The 16,119-nt window shown below is 36.2% G+C and overlaps 1 protein-coding gene across 16 annotated transcripts in view; it reads right to left on the bottom strand.

Annotated features, from left to right (window-relative positions):
• Window positions 1–16,119, bottom strand: part of EVI5 (ecotropic viral integration site 5) — a 231,241-nt gene that overhangs the window by 135,690 nt on the left and 79,432 nt on the right. For all 16 annotated transcript variants that reach the window (XM_027058598.2, XM_027058590.2, XM_027058587.2 and 13 more), the window contains 6 exons: window positions 15,389–15,613; window positions 14,564–14,638; window positions 8,513–8,638; window positions 7,003–7,146; window positions 5,359–5,448; window positions 5,153–5,250 (listed from right to left, as the gene is read on the bottom strand). In XM_027058598.2, coding sequence (XP_026914399.1) covers window positions 5,153–5,250; window positions 5,359–5,448; window positions 7,003–7,146; window positions 8,513–8,638; window positions 14,564–14,638; window positions 15,389–15,541 — 686 coding nt within the window. In that variant the 5' untranslated portion in view covers window positions 15,542–15,613. The remainder of the gene's footprint in view (window positions 1–5,152; window positions 5,251–5,358; window positions 5,449–7,002; window positions 7,147–8,512; window positions 8,639–14,563; window positions 14,639–15,388; window positions 15,614–16,119) is intronic.

Consider the following 16,119-nt stretch of genomic DNA (forward strand, 5'->3'; position numbering starts at 1 on the left):
ATATGGTAACAACTAGCCAAATGTAAGTAAATAATGAGCACTTGAAATGTAGCTAATCTAACTGATGAATTAAATCCTTATTATAATTCAAATAGCCACATGTAGGTAGTAATTACCTTATACCCTTCCTTATACAACAGCCCAGGTTTACTTTTTTACTCTAATTTATTGTAAAAATGGCTTGCATACAACACCCAGTGCTCATCCCAACAAGTGCCCTCCTCAATGCCCATCATCCATTCCCCCACACACACACCCCTCATCAACCCTCAGTTTGTTCTCTGTATATAAGAGTCTCTTGTGGTTTGTCTCCCTCCCTCTCTGTTTGTAACTATTTTTTCCCCTTCCCTTCCCCCATCGTCTTTTGTCAAGCTTCTCAAGATCCACATATGAGTGAAAACATGGTATCTGTCCTTCTCTGGACTGACTTATTTCAATTAGGATAATACCCTCCATTCCATCCACATTGCTGCAAATGGCATGATTTCATTCTTTCTCATTGCCAAGTAGTATTCCATTGTATATGTAGAGAGGTCCTAAAGGTGAGGTGATGAGAGAATTACAAAGCAGGGAGCTAAGACTCTCCAGGAGCTGAAGCATCGGTCCCCTGGATCAAGCCTCTTTTATTTTTGCAAATTGTTAACAGCAAGCACATACAACATACTATTCGGCATCTTGGCAGGTCATGCACTTACAATGTATTCCATACTGCATGGTCATGAGTATATCTGGTACCAACAAAACATTCTTATCCCAGACCTGGTGTCCATATGGTGTCCTTCTGGAAAGAACATGCAGTCCCAGTGGCTTTCTGCCTGGGAATGAAACTGTTTTCAGTTCCTTGCTGCTTCGTCCCTTTCCTTAAAGATGGTGCCTCCGGCTTCTTGTTCTCCAACAGTATATATAAACCACATCTTCATAATACATTCATCAGTTGATGGACATTTAGGCTCTTTCCATAATTTGGCCATTGTTGAAAGTGCTGCTATAAACATTGGGGTACACGTGTCCCTATGCATCAGCACTCCTGTATCCCTTGGGTAAATTCCCAGTGTGCTATTGCTGGGTCGTAGGGTAGTTCTATTTTTAATTTTTTGAGGAACCTCCATACTGTTTTCCAGAGCAGCTACACCAGTTTGCATTCCCACCAACACTGCAAGAGGGTTCCCCTTTCTCCACATCCTCGCCAGCATCTGTACTTTCCTGAGTTGTTCATTTTAGCCACTCTGATCAGTGTGAGGTGGTATCTCAGTGTGGCTTTGAGTTGTACTTCCTGATGATGCAAGACATTGAGCATCTTTTCACATGTCTTTGGGCCATCTGGATGTCTTCTTTGGAAAAGTGTCTATTCATGTCTTCTGCCCATTTCTTCACTGGATTATTTGTTTTCTGGGTGTTGAGCTTGGTAAGTTCTTTATAGATTTTGGATACTAACCCTTTATCGGATATGTCATTTACAAATATCTTTTCCCATTCTGTTGGTTGCCTTTTAGTTTTGTTGATTGTTTCCTTTGCAGTGCAGAGGTTTTTTATCTTGATGAGGTCCAAGTAGTTCATTTTTGCTTTTGTTTCCCTTGCCTCCGGAGACGTGTTGACTAAGAAGTTGCTGCGGCCAAAATCAAAGAGGTTTTTGCCTGCTTTCTCCTCGAGGATTTTGATGGCTTCCTGTCTTACATTATTAGATCTTTCATCCATTTTGAGTTTATTTTTGTGAATGGTGTAAGAAAGTGGTCCAGGTTCATTCTTCTGCATGTTGCTTTCCAGTTTTCCCAGCACCACTTGCTGAAGAGACTGTCTTTATTCCATTGGATATTCTTTCCTGCTTTGTCAAAGATTAGTTGGCCATACATTTGTGGGTCCAAATCTGGGGTCTCTATTCTATTCCATTGGTCTGTGTGTCTGTTTTTGTGCCAATACCATACTGTCTTGATGATTATAGCTTTGTAGTAGAGGCTAAAGACTGGGATTGTGATGCCTCCCGCTCTGGTTCTTCAATATTACTTTGGCTATTCGGGGTCTTTTGTGGTTCCATACAAATTTTACGATTGTTTGTTCTAGCTTTGAGAAGAATGCTGGTGCAATTTTGATTGGGATTGCCCTGAATGTATAGATTGCTTTGGGTAGTATTGACATTTCAACAATATTTATTCTTCCAATCCATGAGCATGGAATATTTTTCCATTTCTTTGTGTCTTCTTCAATTTCCTTCATAAATTTTCTATAGTTTTCAGCATACAGATCTTTTATATCTTTGGTTAGGTTTATTCCCAGGTATTTTATGGTTCTTGGTGCAACTGTAAATGGGATCAGTTTCTTTATTTCTCTCTCTGTTGCTTCATTATTGGTGTATAAAAATGCAACCGATTTCTGTACATTGATTTTGTACCCTGCGACTTTGCTGAATTCACGTATCAGTTCTTTTGGTGGAGTCGTTCGGGTTTTCCATGTAGAGTATCATGTTGTCTGCCAAAAGGGAAAGTTTGACTTCTTCTTTGCCAATTTTGATGCCGTTTATTTCATTTTGTTGTCTGATTGCTAATGCCAGAACTTCCAACACTATGTTAAACAATAGTGGTGAGAGTGGACATCCCATCCCTACAACAGCCCAGGTTTAAGTACCCTTTGCTCCCTACTGTGTTCTGGACTTCATTAGCCAACACACTCCTATTTGCCTATGCTACAGTTACACTGGCTTTTTGCTGTTCCTTAATTATATCAATTACATCCTGGCCTCAGTCGTTATATTTACTGTTCTCTCAGCGTGGAATACAATCTCATGGTTCCCTCTCTTCTCTCAAGTGTCAGCTCAAATGGTACCTTATCAGTCTATATATCCTATCCATGTTCTACCTAAAATAGCACCCCATCACACTATGCCCTTCATCCTGCTTTATATATTGAATATTGAAGGAGTGTAATGTCATGATTTCTATTATTTACTTACAAATAAAATAGAATTTTATCTACTAGGAAAGTAGATGAAATAAATGACAAAATATTAATGTTCAATCACTATATTGTACACTTGAAACTAAAGTAACATCATGTGTTAACTATATTGGAATTAAAATTTTTTAAGAGGTCAATATTAACTCTTCAAGCTAGATGATAATTCCTTTACTATTATTTCTTTATTATTCCAGTGTCTCTTTCTGTATTTTTGAAAATTATCCCAATTGAAAAAAAAGGCAAGTGAAATACGATCTAGAGCTAATGAGCAAACTATTCTTTCCTTCACAATTAAGCTTCATAAAAGGAGAGTGAAATGCTATGTTGAAGTAGGTAGTATTTTGTTGCTTTTAAGTCAGAACTCAAAAATACCTTTGTACATTGAAGAATTAAACAGAAAGAGGGGATGAAGATAAAATGAGAAACAACTAGTGGAGCAAGGACCTGGAAGAGATGGAAATGACATCATGAATTAGCACTGTAAAGGAAAAGAAATACTATATTCTAAAAAGGAAGAAAAGAAACATGGCTAACTCTGCAAGCTGCAAGTTACAGGAGAAAAAAACTTCAGGGAGTTTGAAAGTGATGGCTGATGAATTAACAAGCAAAATAATCTGAAGAGCAGATGTGGCAAAATGGGGAAAGAATCTGGGGAAAATGGTAAAATCTGAAATAACTGCCAGGGTAACAGGAGAATTCATCAAGGATAACACAAAAACATACTTAGAGTGGCAATGCAGATAGAACTTAATGCCAGCAATCTGTTTATGCAATTTTCTCTAACACTTGGCTACATGAATACATGTACAAAACATCAGAGGAGCTATACTTATTCAGACCAGAGGAAGGCTATTAAACATCAGAATAGAGATCTTAAAGTGGAACAGAGACATCATATGAGGAAGGGAGTGAATGAAGTAGAGGGTCTGAGATTAATAAGTAAATAGAATAACTAAAATTTCAGAAATGGGATTATACTGGTCACAAATAAAATCTACAAGAAGAATCAGTTATCCTGTAATATATAATTAAAGTAAAATAAATTTTCTTTTTGGCTAGTGTGATTTAAATGTGGTTCTACCAGGGCACCTGGGTGCCTCAGTCAGTTCAGTGTCTGACTCTTGGTTTCAGCTGAGATCATAATCTCACAGTTCATGATTTCCAGCCCTGTCTCAGGCCCTGCACCGATAGACTCTCTCTCTCTCAAAATAAGTAAATAAACTTAAATAAATAAAGGTAAATTATAATAAATAAACAAACAAACAAACAAACGTGGTTTTACCAAGAGCTAGAAGTTAACATGGCTCCTAAAGGTTTTTTTCAATTACAGAGCAGAATAGCTTTTTGATCAATAATGTCTCAAGATGATGGTGTAATGTGATTTAGAAATTTCACAAGTCATGTATTAATAATAGTGAAAGTTCATAAATTGTAGCTTATTTTTGTGAGTTAGAGCTAATTTTAATAACATAATTCTCACTCATATTCTAGTATACTTCCTGGGGCAGAAACACCCATGGGAGTTATATCATACACATGAAACTAATTTCATGCTACAGCAGGGAAGGTATTGAGAATTGCTAGCATAGAGTATTGCTAGCATTTTAAAGCATCCTGTACAATAGAAACTAGTGTCAGGAATGGTAATTATGGTCTCCAGCTTAGATTTATTTAAATACTAGAAGCTAGAGGATTAAGAGTTGTCATTCTTAGTACTTTTACCATATTTCAAAAATTAACCTTTGTGAGCCAAGACTGCTTACACCTTGAATTTCTATGAAATATGTATCAAGAAAAGTTTCATTCAAAAATAATACACAATACAACTTCAATTCTCAATCTATACTTCATACCTATCTTATTGGCTAGGCTAATCCTGAACTTAAGTGACACTTTGGGGTCGAGAGGAAAAGAGTGTCAGTGAAGCGGATCACACCATAAAAGTGGTTTTCAAAGTAACAGTACACTCACATGTATAAACTTACCAGGTTCCTAATTCCAGTCCATGTGGAATGGGAAAGGGGAGAAGTACGAAATTCCAACATTAGATTTATGTTATCCAATACCACCAAACAAAATACTACATTTCTATAAACTGAAGAGGAAAATGGCACTGATCACTGGACTCTTTGATGTTTCTATTTAATTTCCTATATGCTCCAACAAACCTCCATAACTAAAAACCAAAATATAAAATACTTACTTTTTCATTTTTTTTGAGTTATATTTGACTTGGTAAGCTGCCTGGATTAATTTGTCTGGGCCACCATCAAACTGATGTGGAATGACCTTCTGAAAGTGCTAAAAAGACACATTGAAAGAAAAACATAAGAACTACTTAGTGCTGTTTCTTGTTAACTAATTAACAGTAAAATCTAAAGACACTCAAGAAAGCATGAACTGACTTGCCTGTAACATCCCTTCCATGTCAAGTTGCATCAGTTCTGCCTGATTCATTTGAAGAAGTGCCAATCCTACTCGAAATACTATTTCTAAACCCTGTGGAAACACATTTCATAAAGTCAAACTTCTCTTACTATTCCATTGACAAAAACTAATCATTCAAAAAAATATTAAGGTAAACATTTAGGGATCTACACTAGAAACTGACAAACATCTCTGCAAAAAGTCAGATAGCAAATATTTTAGACTTTGTGGGCCATGTGGTCACTGTCACAAATACTCAACTCTGCCACCACAGCCCAAAAGCAGACAAAGACAACACAACAAAAGGGCATGGCTATGTTCCAAGAAAATTTTTTACAAAAATAAGTGAAGGAACGAATTTGACACTTGAACCAGGATGATTAGTACATAAATCAGTTTGCTGACTCCAAACTAAATTAATTTAATTAGGTAATATAAACTGATCATCCCAAGATGTAGTTAATAACAACTAACATTGGGTTTAAGATGTTGTATTTATTTATTTTTAACTTAATTCATTCACTAAGGTGGGACTTGAATTCACCACCCTGAGATCAAGAGTCACATGCTCTACCAGCTGAGCCAGCCAGTCACCCCTGATTAAGATGTTATTACCATTTATCACTTAACCTTACTTCCTACCTTCTCACCCAAAATACAGAATAAAAGATAAAGGATGACTCTACATGACCATGACAATTAAAAGAACTACCTGCAAAATATTCATAGAATAGAAGAAACTTAATTATGCTCATTACTTCTTGCTCTTTGGGTAACAGATGCACTGCAATAATATTAACTGTAAGGCAAATTTCACCTTTCACTAATTCTCACTGAATCAGTAAGAATGGATTCACCTCCTGAATCAATCAGGAAGCTATACAGAGGTCTGATTAAGAGTGTGGGCCCCAAGGTGCCTGGGTGGCTCAATCAGTTGAGCATCTGACTCTTGATTTTGGCTCAGGTCATAATCCCAGGATCATGAGATCGAGACCTGTGTTGGGCTCCACGCTGAGCATGACACCTACTTAAGATTCTTTCTCTGTCAGGGGCGCCTGAGTGGCTCAGTTGGTTAAGTATCTGACTCTTGATTTCAGCTTGGGTCATGCAGTTTGTAGGTTCGAGCCCTGAGTCAGGCTCTGTTAGTGAGAAGCCTGCTTGGGACTCTCCCTCTCCTCTCTCTCTGTGCTTCCCCTGCTCGCTCTTTCTCACTCTCTCAAAATAAATAAACTTTAAAAAAAAGATTCTCTCTCCCCTTCTGCTCCTCTCCCGAAGTTCATACTCACAATTGCTCTTAAAAAAAAAAAAAAAAGAAAGAAAGAAACAAAATCCTGAAAGAGTGTGGGCTCCAGATTTTGACTGCCTGCATTTAAATGCAGGCACTACACCACTTAGGTGCTGTATCCACAGACAAGATACTTAACTTTCCTCTAAGTCTCAGTTTCCTCATCTATCATTAAATGGGGAAACTAACAAGTACTTAGTAGGTATTTTACAGGTTTAAAGGAGAGCATCCTTATAAGTAGTTAAGCATGGAACACATGAGTGTCCTATATTGTTCTCCTCATTACCCTGCTCTAATGATTAAATCCATGATTCCTTCACTAAGTCTGCCCACTAGCTTACCTCAGACATAAAGATATCAAATATCCTTGTTGCAATTGGTAATGGAAAAGTCGTAAGAAAGATAGTCAGAAACCAGGATGATGCATACATTGAGGTGTGAAAACTCTGAGACTGAAAATGTACAAAGAGCTCTGGAAGATGCTCCTAAAGAAAAGAAAGGAATTAATTAAGACACAGTAAAATTCGGCATTTTAAACCCAGAGTATTGTGTGTATACTAATAGCCTATTTCAAAGATTAGATCAGGCATCACTTAGAAAAGTTAAGATGTAGAAATTGATACATTCAGGAAAGTGGTTACTCTCTGGAAAAGGAAGAAGGGGAAAAGGATGTGGAGTCAGAATTTAGGCTGTATCTAGAACATTTACTAATAAAAATAACAATTAAAACAAATAAATAAAACTTTAATATTTATTTAATCATGTTGGTAGGAACACAGCTGTCTGATATTTTCTGTACTTTTCTAAAACTGTAGTAATTCCAAAAAAATTTTTAAAGAAAAGAAATGCTACGTTGAAATACTTTCTGGTGCTATCTACCATTGATCACCCATCCTTACCTTCCTACCTTTTCACCCAAAATACAGATGCTTCCTCAATTCTAGTAATTCAAAACATAAATGACACATTAACTGAAAATAAACCAAGAGAAATTAAGGTTGGTTAAAAACATTATTTCAGAAAGAAAATTTTATTTAAGATTCATCTCAATTCCCATTTTATCTTTTTCTTTAAAATGTGCCAACACTTTGCATATCTCCTGCAGGTAAGGCAGCCAGGGAAAAGCAGACTCATAAAAGGGCTTTCATGTCTGCTGAATCCTGAACGTATATTCTTAAGTTCTGCTTATCTAATTGAAATTTAAGTCAATGAGAATACTTACACCATAATATTACAGGACAATATTACAGTAAACTAAAAAAAATATATATAAATTAACTCTAAAAGGGTAAAATATTTCAAAAATATGTTTCACTTGATTTTGATTCCTCTCCTCCCCTTCTCTACACCCTCACACAGTCACTACACTCTGAGTCTTAAACTAGCAACATAAAAGCATTATTTTAAGAAAATATTACAGGCTAGCAAAAAAAGTGAGATAAAAAGGGAAAGAAAGGCAGGAGAGAGGACTGAAAGAACAGACAAGCCTGAAAAGAAGTGAACTGATGTCAGTGTCATGTCATGAGCTCTTGTGAGAGCAAAGTCTCTATAACAATAATAGGATACAATAGGGCATAAAAAGGAAATTCATGCATTTAGGCAATGTGGTTGTGATATATTTGGCATAAATGCTTCAAGTCTGAATATGAAAACTGCAGTCAAGTTCCAGACTGTGCTCTACCAGCAGATAGCATCTAACTGATGTGTTAACCAACCAACAATCATGGGATGAAAACACTGACTTTTCAATTGCTAAAATGCTTTTAACATTGAATTTACTTAGTTGTCACTCAAACCAAGAAGACAAAAATATAAAGGCAATATGCCTTTTCGTTAACACTACAATTTTACCTGTATCATGCATTCAAACTGGTACATACATAGGCCCAATTCTGCCATACTTGGCTTAAAAAGTTCACGAAGTCTATAATCTTGCATTAATTTAACAAATACACAGAAAGCTTCTTCTTCTGGCATCTACAATATAAGGGGGAAAAGCAACACAGGTTAATGTTCTGTAATACACAAAAAAGCTAAATGCTTATTTAAACTAAGAACCCATCCAAGTATAAAGATGTTTTTGAATGTCCATGTGTTACAATGTTAAGAACACTGGACTAGGTATCAAAAGATTCTAATCTCCCATTCTCAGAATGAGAGGTTAAACAAATTTAACAACCTCTGAGACTAACTGCCTCACTTGCCTAATTCATGAATTCTATCAACCAATATTCCTTTAGAGACAGATAGTTCTGTTCTCCTGGGTATATACCAGTGAAAAAAATAAACACTCTACCCTCATGGAACCTGAACCTTTTAGTTGGAGAAGACAATATGTGCAATAAATCCATTAATATATATGCCAGATGGTGATGAGTGCTATGGAAATAAAATACAGTAGGGTCACAGGAAATGCTGGGGAGATACACTGCTATTTATATAGGCAGATCAGGCAAAGTCCCTTGAAAAGGGAGCATTTGAGCAGAATACTGAAAAAACTAAGGGAGCAATTGAGGAAAAGAACAGTCCTAGGAGAGTATAAGGCCTCGGAGTAGAATCACAAGTGGCATGCTCAAGGAACAGCAAATAGACCACTAAATTAGGAGTAATTCTGCAAGTGGTGGTTAGCTTATGGAGGAGAAATACACGGAACCAAATTACAGAAGGTTTTAGAGACCATTGTAAGGATTTGGACTTTTACCTTACATGAGATGGGAAGACTTTCAATGGTCCTAAGCAGAAATTATATGATACAGTAAGTGTTTAAAAAAAAAAAAAACTTGTAAAATATATTTTCAAAGAATCTGTAAGTAAGGTTTAAAGGTAACAGTTTCATATTTTATTCTTACTAACAACTGTCTCACATTTTATGTGAAATGCACAAGAAAAATATTTTATCCGAAACTCACAAGAAAAGCTGTATCAAATAAGATACAAATATAAGAACTCTTTAAAGAGCTACACAGATATTCAGAATATTTTGTAATTTTCTAATGCTCATTTATTCACATTATACTAATGTGTTTTAAAAGAAACCTTGGGGAGCCTGGGTGGCTCAGTCAGTTAAGCATCCAACCTCGGCTCAGGTCATGATCTCATGGTTTTTGAGTTCAAGCTCCACATTGGGCTCTCTGCTGACAGCTCTGAGCCTGGAGCCTGCTTCAGATTCTCTGTCTCCCCCCTCTCTCTTCCCCTCCCCCCTGCTCATGCTCACTCGCGCTCTCTCTCTCTCTCAAAAATAAACATTTAAAAAAATTTTTTAAATAAAAATAAATAGTAAATAAAATAAAATAAACCTCAAAGGATCTCTAGGCATTCTTACTAACAACTGTTTCTAATAACTTTTTTTCCTGGCCTTAACACAGCCTTGGACAGAAGTCAAATGTTACTCTTAGTAAAACCTATACTTCCTTCCTTCCTCCCAACACATACAGCAACAATTCTGCCTTGAAGACCATCCTTACCAATTCCACAAGCCCTATAGCCCCACTGATTTATGTTAGTCACCATAACAAGCCACACAACCTGGAACTCTCATCCCATGTGGTTCTACTGTTCCCCAAATTTAACCCCATGTCCAGCCTTCCCTAAACCTTTTCCACAGCACTTTCTGGAACTCATAACCTGCCATCAACAAAATATGCTACCTAGATCCTCAATCTCTTTACTAAATGGTCTTTCACCTTCTTCCTCCAACTGAAACTTGCCTCCCCTAAGGGGGCTGTTTTCTCTACTATAGTACTGAAAGCAACCAGGGAGTAAAGGTCTATTTCTCTTCCTGGAACTCACTGACTCACTGCCATTGCATTAACTCCCCCTTCTCTCTGAAACAGATACTGTGGATATTTCCTATTACTCTTCTTTTTTGTAATATCTACAAACCTCTAGGTCACTCACCTGAACCTTACTCATTTTCATGAGGATTAATTCCCTGGCCTAGCGGATCTTACTTAGCCTTCCTTTCTTCCAATGATCTTAACTCAGGTTCTAGAGCCACACCGCTTATGGTTCAAATTCCACTTAGCTACATGACCTTAAGCAAATTATTTAATCTCTCTGTTGCTCAGTTTCAACATTGGTCAAATGAGTAAAATAACAGCACTTATTTCACAGGGTTGCAATGAAGATTAATAGAGTTATATGACCTTGCAAGCCTATCACTCATTTATATCACACTACCTTTTTTCTGTTCCCAACTCTCGTGTGTTCTTTGCTGCCTATACCCTGTTATATTTATTCAGTCACTTAAATCCACAATAACTTTTGCCTGTCTCTCAGTAATAATTCCAACTGCAAAACTCTACCCTTGGATAAATCAAACTCTAGAAGTATATCTAGGCAACGGAGAGTGGTTGGGTAAAAACAAAAGACTTTACCAGGCTGGCTGATCTCACTTTGAATTCAGAACCACTAACGTCAGTGGATCTTTAATGTTTCTGGTATGCTTTATTTCACTAATTTAATCACTCTCAATCTATGAGGCCACCATTTCAAGCTTTCTTCTCTATCCTCAAGCTTTCACGGCCTCCTTCCCACTCAACTCTAATCTAATGACCTTATTTCGTACTTAAATTTTTTAAAAATTAGAAGCAATATAAAGAGAATTTTCCCATTCTCACACTATCATAAATATCATCCTACCTGCATCTGCATCCATTTTATAGCCTCTTGTCTCTCTCTTCCATTGGCCTGAACCTTTACCACAATTCTGGTCTCATATTTCCAACTGCCCACTTACATTTCCACTTGGACGTCTGATAGACATCTCAAACCACTCCTAATTTCCTACTCTGCCATTCCTTGCCCAAACTTCCACTCAAAATCCATGTGTCATCACTGTCTCCTTTCCTTTTACTCCACATGCAATCTATCAGTAACTCCTGCTGGCTCTATATTAAGATTATTTCAAGAACCAACCACTTTCGACCAAAGACACCTAATCCAAACCACAATCAAAAGAGTAGTCCATTGTCTGAAAAACTCTAAAAGCCTCCTCATGGGTCACTCTGCTGCCTCCTCGGGCTTCCTTCCCAACAATCTATTCCCTATACAGCATGGAGCTGCCCGAGTGTTCTTTTCAAGGCTTGAACTAGACCATTTCACTCCACTGCTCAAAATACTCTAGTGGTTTTCCATATCCTCAGTAAAAGTCAAAATCCTTATAAGGTCCTACATGACATGACCCCTTACTACTTTTCTCATCTCTTCTCCCACCACTACCTTCCCCTTTCCATTCCACCCCTACCACCCCTCATTTTACTGACAGTGGGAATGAATAAATTTTTTGTCTTATAAGGATTTCTGCTCAGGGCACCTGGGTGGCTCAGGAAGTTAAGCATCCAACTTCAGCTCAGGTCATGATCTCACAATTTGTGGGTTGAAGCCCTGCATCAGGCTCTGCACTGACAGCTCAGAGCCTGGAGCCTGCTTCAGATTATGTGTCTCCCTCTCTCTTTGCCCCTCCCCCACTCATGCTCTGTCTCTCTCTCTCTCAAAAATAAAATAAATATAAAAAAAAAATTTCTTCTCTTCTGAAATATTACAGGTTCCATTCCCTCTCTCCTCCACAAAGCACTAATGTGGGAAATGCCAATTTTTTAAGTAAGTTGAAGTAATCAAATAAAAGACCAAAGAGGGGAAAAAAAAAAAATCACTGGGTCCTCCTCAAAAAAATTGAAAACAATGCTTTCAAAATGAAAAAGTGTAACACTGAGTAAAATATAAATATGAAGAACAATCACCTAGTTGTTTTACAGCCACTCCTTTCTATTAGAAATCTGTGCACACAAATCTTGGAGCAATTGCACTGCTACATACCTTTTCTGTGACATGGACTCAATAAGAATCCATGCCTTTTGCAAAGGTCTAATGGGGACACTATCTACCTAATTTTGTTGGAGTATTAAGACATACACAAAACATATCCAGCACTTTTAGCTATTTTAAAACAACATGTACTAATTAAGCTAACTTTACAAAATTTTTCCTCAAACACTGAGTTATGTTGCCAAGCTAACATGTGGGAGGCAATATAGCATAGGGTATAAGAGAATTAAGTTTTAGAAACAGAGAGGGGCCTTTGAATCTGGCTCTACCACTCTTTCTAGCTTATGGCCCTGGGCTAGAAAATTATTGTTATGGTAATGTATTAGCTGCCATTGACAATAAAAGATAAATAAATTAATCAGTAAATGAAAGTATCACTACCAGCACTGCCTACAGTGTCTCGGAGGAAAATGTGGTGGCCCCTTGGGATTCCTATAGCCCTAGGTCTACTGTTAAGAGATTCGTAACTCAAGAAAAAACTGCCCTTTAAATACTCAACAGAAATGACTACTGAAAGGTTATTCTGGAACTAATATGAATGCAAAAGGAATAGAATTATGAAAAAAAAAATCACTCGATTTATAAGAATGTTTGAGTTCAACAGTAAATAGCCTACCAATATTAATCAACTACAAATTAAGAAAAATCACTATTGTGCAAAACCTCAACATTAACAAAACTAGTTTTGTTTTCATTATTTACAATCTAATATCACCTAGAAATGGACAGTTATCATGCAACAATTGGCAGTAGTTCCTATATTATAAAACAAAGTAAATATCACTCTTATTATAAATCAGTTTCTGTGACATAAGGTTTTTGCTACTCAGAAAAGTAGTGTGTATATATTCCTGAGAGTTACAAAGCTTTAAAATTCAGGCAGAACTGCTGGGAAACTGAAGCAAAGCATGGAGCAACACGGTTTCAAATTCCTACTCTGCTTTTATCTACCAAGAAAAATCATCTTGGGCCAGTCATTGAATTTTTATTGCATGTCTACTATATGCCAAACACCACGGTAGGTTTTTACATGTATTATCTCATATAACCCTCATAATGAATCTGAAAGTACACAGTGTTACCTAATTAAGGCTCAGAGACTGATTAAATGATCTAGCCCAAGTTCACAGAACTCAGCGTAGCACTGAGATGGAAAAACCAGCTTACATATACGACTCAAATCAAGCTATCTCCACGGTTTCTCTTCAGACTACATTTTAGTGTGAGAATAAGAGTACAATGGACTTGAAAAAAAAATTCAACGGAAGTGAAAACACTATTTGTCATTTCCCTTCTAAGATATAAACTGGTGATCCTGCCCCTGACTTCTGAAAACATCCTATCCAAACCCACTCCAAAGTAAGTCACTGTCAATAGAAATATAGGTTATAACCCTGGGGCAGTAAAAATAATTATCTATATTTGGTTTAATTTTTTTTAAGGTTATTTATTTCCTTTGGGGGTGGGGGGACAGAGAGAGAGAGAGAATATCCCAAGCAGGCTCCACACTGTCAGCACGGAGCCTGATGTGGGGCTTGAACTCATGAACCATGAGATCATGACCTGAGCCGAAACCAAGAGTCAGACGTTTAACCGACTAAGCACCCAGACATCCCATGAGCATCTCTATTTTAGAACCTATAACAAGATAGGCATAATAAGCACTTAACTCTGTGACAACCAAAATTTCTATGTGAATTTGCAAAGATGTATGACATAAATAAGATTTTCATACCAACACTTTAATCATATCCTCCTTAGTTGGGAAAACATTAGTCTTTATTAAATATTGACATGTAAGTTAAGATTTAAAAGTAGATACAGGCTATATAGTACAATATTATGGCTCAAATGTAGACACCAAGAAGCTGAAATTTCATTACCGGACGGACATTATTGTATATGTTATTTTCAAAACTTTTAATATTTTAAAGTGAAAATTAACTATCCCTATTTAAATTATGCCTAAAGAAAAATACCCAGTATCAAATGCTTAATAAAAACAAGAATGATTCTTTAATTCTCCAATTCAACTTCAATAAGGAACTTAGAAACTTAATACTTGTACTAACTTACCTGCATAAGCAACAATCCAACTATAAAAGCACTTCCTTGACAGTAACCAACCTCACGATCCACTAAAGAATATGCCTAAAAAGTAAAAAATGTTCAAAATACTTTAACATGATGTATTATATCTTTCTTCTCTAAAAACCTAAAAATAGTGAGATGATGGAGTAAATACCATTTATTTTTTTGACAAGCTTCCGCTTGCTTGTCATACATGTTATCCTATTAGGGTTTAAAAAGTAGATGATTTATTACATAAAATTTTCTTTTGATAATTTCCCAGTTAGAAACCGATGCTCCTAAGGACAAGAAAATAAAGGAACTTACACTCAGTGAAGTAACAAAGTTTAAAAAATATTTATCTGATAAAGATAAAAATAGTAAGGTTAAGGTAAAGCACTGGGAGAACTGAAAAGGTTCAAAAAGAAATTAATATTTTACAGAGGTAGTTGAAAGGGAAAGGAACTATTTCAAGAAAAAAGGCAATATTGAAGAAAAAATTACAATAGCACACACTCTGAAGAGCTAAGAGTTCTTAACAGTGCTGGCCATAGTAAGCAGAAAACTGGTCCTAGACTGTGAAACTCACAGAAGATAAATCATCCATTTTCATAAAGGATCTTTCTATGGTATAGTGATTTATAGACTATTTGATTCTAACCAATAACAAGCAATGTGATGAATTTTCTAAGTTCTCCAAACTAGACAGTAATGTAGCATCAAAATTAAAGCAGAAATCATGCTAAAGTCAAATTTTTGCCAAAGTAACTGATTACTGTCTAATTTCAACCTTCTGAGAATTCATTTTAAAAAATGATAAATAGAACTTACCTTCATTACATTAAATAAAACCTCCTGTCCAAGGCTGTCTTTTTCCTTAAAGAAATTGTGTTCAGGATAAGTTCTAGCAATGTCCCTTCGGATCAATTTTTCACAAGGTGAGGTCATTTTCAGGAGTTCTGAATACTGATCCTTAATTGGCATACTTTGTGCACTGCATAAAAGTTGCCAAACTATTGCTCTAAAATGGTGAGGTATCCCTTTACGAACAAGCTCCTAAAAATAAAATTAAAAGTAAAATAAAATTTTAATATTGAATGATTGAAGTCTCCTACCTTAAAAGTCAAAGAAGACTTGTTGGGGATTGGAATGGAGTGGAACACTTTATCAAATTTATAATTCACAAAGCTACTGTTAAATACTAGGGAACCTTTTAACCAAGGCTAATACTTGGCCCTTGGATGTGTCCTTTCTTGTCAGGGGAGCTACAACGCCATGGATAAACCCTTGACATTTCTCCCAGAATGTGGCCTCTAAAGCTATTAAGGACCTGAAAATCTTCACAGCTGTGAATGAAAGCACAGTAATAACCGTTGTCTTTCAAAGATTTTAGCAAAAAGGTAAAATAGTGATAATTCAAAGACCTAGGATGTTACTACTTCATTCATGAATCTATAAAAAGAGAGAATTTATAAAATAATTTTCAGCTATATATTTCTACAATTAGGAATCATCTGTAACAACTGATATCTACAATTCAAAACTTCTAATGGACACAAATA

Source organism: Acinonyx jubatus, chromosome C1 (genome assembly GCF_027475565.1).
Source record: "Acinonyx jubatus isolate Ajub_Pintada_27869175 chromosome C1, VMU_Ajub_asm_v1.0, whole genome shotgun sequence".
Lineage (NCBI taxonomy): Eukaryota > Metazoa > Chordata > Mammalia > Carnivora > Felidae > Acinonyx > Acinonyx jubatus.